This window comes from Panthera pardus, unplaced genomic scaffold (genome assembly GCF_024362965.1).
Source record: "Panthera pardus isolate Hobbes unplaced genomic scaffold, ASM2436296v1 HiC_scaffold_24, whole genome shotgun sequence".
NCBI lineage: Eukaryota > Metazoa > Chordata > Mammalia > Carnivora > Felidae > Panthera > Panthera pardus.
Genome location: NW_026526810.1, coordinates 65,611,790 through 65,621,807, shown reverse-complemented (window position 1 = coordinate 65,621,807; position 10,018 = coordinate 65,611,790). Strand labels below are relative to the sequence as shown.

The 10,018-nt window shown below is 43.4% G+C and overlaps 1 gene segment (V, D, J or C); it reads right to left on the bottom strand.

The window, feature by feature from the left end:
• Positions 1 to 327: 327 nt before the first annotated feature.
• LOC109255677 (T cell receptor delta constant-like) lies at positions 328 to 9,451 on the bottom strand. The segment is given in 5 exon segments: positions 328 to 1,274; positions 2,664 to 2,801; positions 3,160 to 3,231; positions 4,060 to 4,338; positions 7,795 to 9,451. Coding segments are annotated over 4 exon segments (552 nt in total).
• Positions 9,452 to 10,018: the final 567 nt, after the last annotated feature.

Below are 10,018 nucleotides of genomic sequence, written 5' to 3'. Positions count from 1 at the left end.
GGTGCCCAGGAAACCACAATAGTGGGTTGCAAGGGCTCTGCTACCTGAGTGGGTGCACCTGGGAAAATGCTGTGGCCTTGCTGACGTGGGGGTAGCAGAGCTCATCGGCCACAGAGGGGTCATTGCTGCTGTTTTGCTGTAGCAGCAGCAGCAACAGCCGGAAACCCAGGGCAGGGTCCCCGAGGCAGGAGCCTGCAGGCTTGGGGCTCAGGAAGCTGCGGTGTGACCTACAAGTTCAGTTTGGCTTTTGTCTGCCTAACAGTGAGTTCACAGCACCCACTCTCCCCCTCCCACGGTGGTCTGTTATGAGTAAAGCCAGAGGCAAGGCACACTCGATGCACTTTAATAAATGCAACAGAGACAACACTGAGAATGGCAGAATACCATCAACAACAAGGGGCAAGCAAGAGTCAGCATCCACTGAAATCAAATTCCCTGTGCATATATTGGCAGGCAAAACCCAGTAAAGATACTCTTTTTACAGCCCAAATCCAGGAGTCTCATTCCTCTCCCTCCCTCCAAAAGTGCTTGCACAGTAAGTCGCTTGAAAGCAGACCCACCTCTCATTCATCTTTACACCCTCAGCTCGGTGCCTGGAACTTAGAAGGAGTCAATTCATGTTTGTGAAGTCAATTGATAAAAGTAATTTTCTCTGTATTTTACCCTGATCTTTGCTAATAGCTTGGAGAGTATTTAGATGAGGCTTTAGAAACCCCATTGGCTGCATGAGAAGTCAAATTTAATTTTGTTTGTAAAGTACTAAGGAAAGCAGAAAGTGCTTTTGTGGATGAGAATGCCAGCTTGAGGCAAACCTAGTGCTGGGCTGAAAAGAGCCATTCCTCTTAGGTGAAGGGCATCTTCTCTCCAACCCCCAGGGTCTGTTTTCCTCTGGGAGTATGGAGCTGGGAATCTGTTGGCTCCCACTTTCTACTTTTGAAGGCAAAGAAAGTTAAGGGAACAAAACACTATTTTCAAAGTGTATCTGTTGTAGAAATAATAATAAAAAAAATGAGTCCTATATTCCTTTATAAAGCAACAGATAGAGCAGTTAGGACCATAACGCCCTACTCCCTAGGACTTGTGTCTTTCCACAAAGCTGGAAAATGAGCTGGGTTTGTTGCTTTGATGGTTTGGGTAGCAGCCACTTAAGCAAGACTGGGATCGGTCACCTTGAATCACCGAGAAGCCAGAAGTCTAAGAGACAGCTCCTCTGTAGGCTTTTGTGAAGACATAATGTGGGAGTTTCATAAGGCAGCCTTCTGAAGCCAGTCAGCCTGCAAGTGAAGGACAAGGATCAGAGTGTCATAGATCACAGATAGTCCGTGCTGGGAGGAATTGTAGTACTTACATAGTCTGGGGATGGCCAGTACTTGCTGTGCCTGCATCATTACAGACATCACTAATCTATCATGGTATGGTTCTTTCTGCACCTGACCATAATTCAGCTACTCAGTATTAGCTTATCAATATTGGCATAAGCCATGCAACTCATTTGCTCTCCTTAGTCTTTCTTAACTCCTTTGTTTAATGGGTGAAAAACCTCAGGCCTAAAGCGGTGGACAACTAGGCTAGGGTAGCAGAGCGTTAGTGACAAGGACAGGGTGAAAACCCACGTCTTCTGTCTCCTAGTGTAGTGCTCTTTTTATATAGCCACACTGCTCTTGTCCTTGGGACTCCTGGAAACCAGTCACCCATTTGGAAATGATTGGACATGTCCTCAGGCTGGGTTGGATCAGTCCCACACTTAAAATCTAAAGTTGTCCCTAGATCAGGAGTTGGGACTGGGGAGAATTGGGGGTACTGGAAAAAGGGCAAACCTAGGCCCCGGTTTAAACTTCATGTCTAAGATTACATGAAGAAGGAATGCAAGTAGCAGGCAGATAATTAATGTCTCAACTGCAACTTTGTATGCATCTTGAATAGCTAGCAGTGTGCTGGTTACTACTAATGGGCATGTAGGTTCATCCCAAAGATGGGCTGGTCTATACACTGGGAGTCCTGTGATAAAGAGATGGGAGCTGGCATCTCCTTTGTCTAGGCAAGGCAGTTTCCGGAAATTCTTTGGGTGAAGCTTTACTGATGGCCTTGCAAATAACCATGACCCCTTGGCCAGATAAACAAAATAGCAAATAAAGAAAACTATTTCTCATTACATAGCTCCAAGGTTTTAGCTCCTGGGTTGGAGGTGGGGATTATCGGCCAGTATTACATCATACTACATAACACATTTTGAGTCTGGCTTGAAATAGGAGGACAACAGGAGATGGGGTGTTATGCTGAGTATCTGAGGTGGCCCACCTTTATTAAATCATACTATGTCTCAGGGCACCTGGGTGGCTCAGTCGGTTAAGCATCTGACTCTTGACCTCGGCACAGGACACGATCTCATGGTTTGTGGGTTCAAGCCCTGCATCAGGCTCTGCACTGATATCTCAGAGCCTGCTTGGGATTCTGTCTCTCCTTCTCCCTGCCCCTCCCCCACCCATGCACATGTGTTCACGTGCGCTCTCTCTCTCTCAAGATAAATTAAAAAAAAAAATCCTATTGTGTCTCTGTGTTCTTCCCTTTCCAAGCCTTCTTGGCCCCTTACATTCCTAAACTCCTTTTCTCCATGTGCAGCATAGTTTGGCTTGAGGTAGGCATAAGAAGAAGCTAATTCTTACCTTAAAAGAAAAATAACTTGGCAGTCAAGAGAAAATTGATGGCAAGACTCTTGGCAAACACCATCCGGAGCCCCAGCACTGTGAGGGACAGCATGTTTACATTCCCGGCTGTGAACTGTGAACTGTGATGAACTGTGGCTGAAAAAGAGTAAAGGTAGCGGCTTTAGCAAGAAACTAAATTCCCTTCCAGAAATTAGGCCCACAACACACAGACACCAGCCTACCCCGAATCACCATCATTCTGCCTGGGCTGCAAGCCTAGCTTGGTGGCAGATGGCCCTGAGAGACCCAAGGCTGCTGCTACTCCCAGCCAGGCAAGCTTTGGAAACCCATGCTTGTAGCCAGGCAAGCTTCGCCGAGAGGCTCAGAGGGAACCAGCTGGGCTCAGGTATGGTTTTTGTTTTCTTTTGAAATCTGCTGACTTTTGGCCCTGTCTGACAATTACAGAGTTTGCTTTAACACTCAGTTCTGAAGTTGACCCTTGATTTCAACTAACCTTTGGGCTCACTGATGCTCTTTGGAGTTAGCTTTATGTTTTCAGTTTCCGTTGGTTTTGGTTTTACAGTACCTGGAACAAACAGCAGTGGTCAGGGATTTACTGGCAACCAAGAGGCTCAAAGGGTTTGAGGTTTGAAAAGTGGAGGAGACTTTAAGTAAGTAAACTGAGGATCAGGGGTATGAGTTGCTTAAGGTCAAACAGCTATTCACACAGCCAACATTCTTCCCATTCTGGAATTTTTTCATTATACTATGAGGCCCACATTCAGGTATGTTTCTAATTTGTAGGATGAACGAGGGTTCTCAATCCCGTGATAGGCTGGGCTGCCCTTTGTTTTGGCATTCACACTGGATTAGACTGTGCACAAATTTTTTTTAAAGATTTTTTTTAAAGTTTTTAAAATTTATTTAGATAGAGTGCAAGAGAGCAGGGGAGAGGCAGAGAGAGAGAGAGAGAGAGAGAGAGAGAGAATTCCACACAGGATCAGCCCTGTAAAGGCAGAGCCCCTCATGGGGTTCGATCCCACAAAATGTGAAATCATGACCCGAGCTGAAGTCAAGAGTCAGACGCTTAACCCACTGAGCCACCCAGGTGCCCCATAGTCTGTGCATGAATTTTTAACCCAGAGTCTAGTAGTAGGACAGTCATTAGTATCAAGGAGACAGTGACTGGTGAAGAGGAGATAGGAGATGAAATAAGATGGACTTTATCTTAGATTCCAGCTCAGGGATGCAGAGTTAAGTTCAAAGTCAATGACGGGCCATAGTTGGGCTCAGTCTTATTTCTAGCATGAAGCCACGTTGAGAATGATCTGTCAAGAGTTTACATCTTCAGCTTCCCTTTCCCTCAATTTTTCTTCCCTACAATTCCAGCCCCTTGAAACTAGATGAGACCTACCTGAAGAATTTGTCCTTGGTTCAAAGTTAGTGGAGCTCACAGCTTTACTGTTGTGTTCAACCAAACAGGTCACCGAATTTGGATCTTCATACCGACCAAGCTTGACAGCACTGTACTTCCCACTGGGGGAGACGACAATAGCAGGGTCAAATTCTTCTATTTTCTTGGTTGATTCGAGTTTTATGTCTATATCCTTAGGATAGAAATCCTTCACCAGACAAGCAACCGTCGTCCCATTTCGCATGATGAAAACGGATGGTGTGGCAGGAGGCTGGCTTTCTGCAAATATAATCAATTTATCTTGAAAGATGATTATCCACAAGTGTGGGAGTTAAACGGTGGGGTTTACTTCAATGCCTTTGGGGCCAAATACTGCAATACAGACTTTCCTGCATCCTTTAGTGACCTGGGCTTGTTAACACCCAATGAAAGAGGTGGCTAAGGGAAGCGGAAATGAAAGGCAGTCAGTCAGACTTCTAGTTAGGAGCTGCTAAGAGACATGGCTGGAAGTGGAGATGGAAAATAACAACTACAAACAAGTTTCTGGATCATCTGAGATTCAATTATCTATATTTTGTTAATCAGTCCTCTGGATGATTGCAGTCAGGTTGAATATCTGTCTGCATCGTTGGTTTATTTTAAACGCATAAGCCCTTAGAATGAGAACAGGGTTGGTGCTCAGTTAAAGAATCAGGGTCTGAGAAGGACTACATGACTGGTTCAAATACCCTGAGGATGGCAGTATTGGAGTCACTTTAGGGTGTCTTTCTCATTTTTCGGACTGGAAGGGATAACCACTGAAGTTAAGTGGTACATCTCTCTGCCTTTAGGTAAATACTTATTTTGTTGTAAGGGACTATCCTATAGTTTCTGAGTCTTTTATCAGAGATAACAGCTATTATTCCCAGGAAGTCCTTATAGATATTAATTTTTTAAACATTTATTCATTTTTGAGAGAGAGACAGAGTGTGAGTGGGGGGGGAGGGGCAGAGAGAGAGAGGGAGACACAGAATCCGAAGCAGGATCCAGGCTCTGAGCTGTCAGCACAGAGCCCGATGTGGGACTCAAACTCATGAACCATGAGATTCCGACCTGGGCCAAAGTCAAATGCTCAACCAACTGAGCCACCCAGGTGCCCCTAGATGTAAAACCAGTTTAAACCCAGTTCTTATTTTATTCTAAGTGAAGCTATGGAGTGTTGGTGCTAATCATTGGATCTCCTCCTGGCCTCCTCTGCATTCATGCCTCACCTTGATCTACCATCTATCTGCTACTCTGTATATGCATCTTTTTCTTTCTTTGAAACTGAAAGTTTTAAAGCTTTGAGGGAGGCAGTATTGATTCTTTCCCATCATGCCTTATTAAGGTTTGCGAATTATGATAAATTTTGTCCATGAAGACTTGGATCCTTAGGCTATCTTCAAATAACTGTTAAAAAAGGAGGGTGCTGTGAAGATGCCTGAAATCAGGAGAGACAACCAATCTGTGGATGGTGACCTAGATATATTTCCAAACAGAAGCTTAACTGTCAATTTTCTGTAGTAATTACTTGTGTGAATGTAGCTCTTCTATTTGAAACTAGGTGATATCAAGTTAAAAATGTTGAATTCCAGCGTACTTTTATTTACTATGATCTATAATCAAGATATAAGGTAATGCTAAATGAAAAGTCTTGGTAATGGGTGAGTAAATGCAATCATTTTTCTAATACTCTGTCCTAATTTGGATTTGGGCGTTAGCTGTTGAAGCTCATGGTAGTGGAGCTATAAACAAATAAATTGGTTATATCTGCTTGAGAGGGTGCGTTTGCTAGTCTAGAAGTTCTTTCTGATCATCATTTTGTAAATGGACAATGGCCAATCAGGGCTTTCCTAGGGAATCAGCTGTTCAGAGACCACCGCCCCCCCCCCCCCCCTTAACTAGCCTCCAAATATTTTTTTGAAAAAATTTGTTACCACTTTTTTCTCTGCCTGGAAGCTCAGCTGGAAGACTGGATTCTGTTTCAGTCACTAAGGGCAGGAAACTCATTCCTAAGAATCTGGTTCCATATATTTTGGCTTCAGTTCTAGACAAGATGGGGATTGGGGATTTTTTCAGGGGGCTCTCCTGGAACCTAATTTCAACCCATGTGAGGAAACCTTCATCGTTTTGCTTTCCGGCATAGCTGAAGCCACTGATAACAGACACTGATAACTCGGCAGCAACGGCTTGAAAAACCACATGTTCATTCACCTGTCTTCAGAATTGCAACATTTCTCATTCACTATACTGACTTTGGTGACATGTACTCTGGTTGATTTTCAAGGGAGTTATGAGATACAGAGAAAGGAAACCAGTAATTAAAAAACAAAGCAAACAAAACAACAAAACAAAACAATCCTATTTCCTTGGTTACTACAGAGTATGACCCAATCCTAGACTGATTTACTTGGATAATTAAGGCTTGCTTGGGATTTTAAAATCTAAATTCAAAGGCAGTTGTCAATGATCACTTGGGGCTAGAGAGATTTGGTTTGAATAATTTGAACAATGGAACATAGCTGACAAGACAAATGTCTGAAGAAGGTCATACACTTATGATATTGAGCTCTTAATCTGTTACTATTTCAGATAAAGCATAATGCATTCATTTGGTAAAACATTTTTCTCAGACCCTTTTCTCAGTGAATACCTATCTACTGAAAACAATTGTTTGAAAATGAAGTGTTTTATCTAATCCATTCTTTGGTATCATGATAACCAAATAAAAGGTTATCTGGCTGAATTGAACCTTTTTTTAAAAAAAACAGAATGCATTTTATATGGTTGCCATATGTAAACTAGTCGATTTTGTTTTCAGTTTAACCCAAAATCCGAGTTAGATAAAATTTGCCCTACTGTAGTCCAAAATTTAAAGATCTAATTGTTCATTTTTTTGAGAATTGCTGGTCTTTCTTCTTGGCCCACAAGTGTAATTACATTTCACTATGGGCTTCAAAGTGCTATTTGTTTGGACAATTGTTATTTTATTTCAGACTTTCTCTTTCTATGAGTAACAGTCCAATGCTAAGGTTATGTGCTGGTAAACAATACCAGAAGAAGTATATACCTTTCCTGAACAGCCTTTCTTAACTTGTATACATAGAAATCATCTATGTTTTAGATTCCCACTGAGTCCTATCAGTTTCCTAAGGATTGTACCATCTGTAACAAATGTCACTCACAAATTCAAGGCTCTCTGACATCGTGGGATTTAACTTTAACATTGAAATACACATTTGCTCTACCTGATTACTCTGACCTGGTTAACTGTCTCTGTCTTAAATCCTCCAAGCTACAGGGCATTTGCTTATGGTTGCAATGAGGCATGTGCACTAGTCAGGTTAGCCAAAGAGATGGGTAAGAATGGAAACAACCTTCTGGAGATTTGGGGCCAGAGTGTCCCTGCACATCCCCTCCCCCACCATGTGCCCCAGCAATTAGTATGATTTTTCTAGTTTTCCTGGCATTTTCTGGGCTGCCCTGAAGATTTCAGAAATAAGTGGGGGATGCAGTTTGAATGTATGTTTTTTTAAAAAACAAAACTAGTTACAGAGCTGCTTCAGGGACTCAGCCCAGTGTCTTTATCTGGCCACCCCCCACATCTGGGCTACTCCATCTCCTAGTTATACTTTCCCAAGTAATGCAAACTGGATGGCAGCCCCAGTGCCAGGACTCAATTTATCCCTAGAAATATAGTGGAAAAAATCAACTCACGTGGTTCCACGAGGAGTTTGGTGCCGGCTCCAAAAAACATCTGTCGGGTATCCCAGGAGCACATCGCAGCACTGCCTCACAAGTAACCAGCCTGGGGCTGGCCCTGGGGCCTGGCCTAGAACATCTGTGCCCTGCCTCCCCAGCCTGGGTCCCAGCCTAGAGACCCCACAGCTCAGAGAACTACAAAGCTGCCCTCGATGAGATCAAGGGGCTGAGTGCACAGAGGCTCAGTTCCCTTTGAAGCTAATAATAGTGTATCTGCTGGATAAGGATGTGTGCATGAAATCCCAGCCAGGAAGCACGGAGACAGGGGACAGAGCTGACATAGAGGAAGAGAAGAAGGCGACAGGTGACTGGTAGCTGCCTTCAAGATGGACAATTTAACTCCCAGTTTATTGGAGGCCTTTCCAAGAAGAACACGATCGCTTGGGAATAGGGATGGGGCACGGAATAGTGACATTTCTTAGAGTGAATGTTTGGCTGAAGAGGGTTTAGACACAGGTCTGGTTCTTACATTCTGGTTCCCTTCTCTTGGGTCACAGATACTGCTTTTTGATTAGAAACCTAATTTCTTCCCCATCACTCAGACTGAGCTTCACAATAATAAGGAATCTGTCTCCTAATTCCCCGAGCCCAAGGAAAGGCTTTCTAAGGATCTGAGGCTTGAACAAGAAGTTGGTAGTGGATGGAGAGCCCAGGGTGCTGTGTGTCCATGGATGTGGGTCAGAGAAGCCGCTGCTTGCTTTGGACCGCTTGTTTTTGTTTTATAATTCCTCCCGTATCTGGATCCAGATACAAGCTTCAGGAGGATATAATAATCATGTGAAATAGAATTTGAAGGCCTTATGGATTACTCGGTCTCATCACCAGAAATCTAGAGTCTAGGGCTAGAGCCAAAGGAAACGATGGTTGTATAGGGCCATTATTTGCTGTCAAAACTTTAAGGATTGAGGGCTTGACTTGAAATTCTCACTTTCCCTAACTGAGCTTCACATAATCATTTTACACTCCATCACTGCAGGAAGAGAAAACTGAAGAAGTAAATAGAGTATCACCAGAGAGCACAGGTCAGAGTCCTGGCAGAGGGGCTAAGCATCAGTTTCATCTCTTTCCTTTTTCCCTAAGATTCCCAAAGGCACAGCCTCAGAGATTTGATTGTAACACTGCAGATAATTCTGAATTTCAAGTGGAAATGATTTAAAGGGAAAATGAAATACAATACTTTTCGCTCAGATGCAATTTGCCCAACATCGATCAGACTGCAATCAGCTACAACATGATTGTTTCCCTCCTTCTTTCTAGTCTCTCTCTTTTCAAAGATAAGATAACACGCCAAATCCCACTATTGGCCTGGAAGCAACAGGCAACCAAGAACCCCTGTAAGTTTATGTTTCCTTCTGAGAGGCAGACACCATGTTGACAGTACCAGCTGCTTTCAGGATGTCAACCTTGCCACATTCACGTACATTTCCCCACTTCTTTATTTCCTCTGAAACAAAATTTAACCACGTAAGGGGGCAATGCCTGCCCCATTGGACTTGGCATTTTGGAAAGCTTCTGAAAGACTACTGTTCTCTGGACCAGTCCCAGTGACTGACTGTTGGCAGCTACCCAAACTACCTGAATATCACCCATGGATTTCTGAGCACTGGCATGCCTTACCAGGGGACAGTATCTCTAGGAGAGCACCATGACTTCCCTGTTGTCCTGAAGTTGGTGTCTGTGATTCTACATTGGATGTAGGCTCCTGAACCCTGTGCAGAGTCTTCAGATCTAGGGCTAAACAAAGGGATGCAATTTCTGCTCTTGGAAGACCCCGACAAGGATGGGGCCTGGGGGATCATTTAGTCTGAGCCAGGCACACAGATTTAATGCAAGTTCTCAGCAAAAAGTCACAAAGGCAAGATTGGCTTTTGTCATCTGAGGGAGAGAAGACTGTCTTGATCTAACTCTCTCTGCAATAATATTTTTCTTCTTTTTAACCCTTCCTCTTCCTACATTTTGGCTATGAGTCTTTTTCCTCATAAACAGTGGAGCGACTCTCACCTAGAGCTTGCCTTTTCCCTGACTAAGGAGGGGACCAAAAGCCTGACTAAGGGATTTCTTCAGGCCTTTGTAGAAGGCTTATTGCTACAAATCTTTAGAACAGAGTTTCCATGCATACACAGACTATTTTCTTAAGAGAAACCTAATGAATTCATCCTCAAATTTTACCTTGACTCTT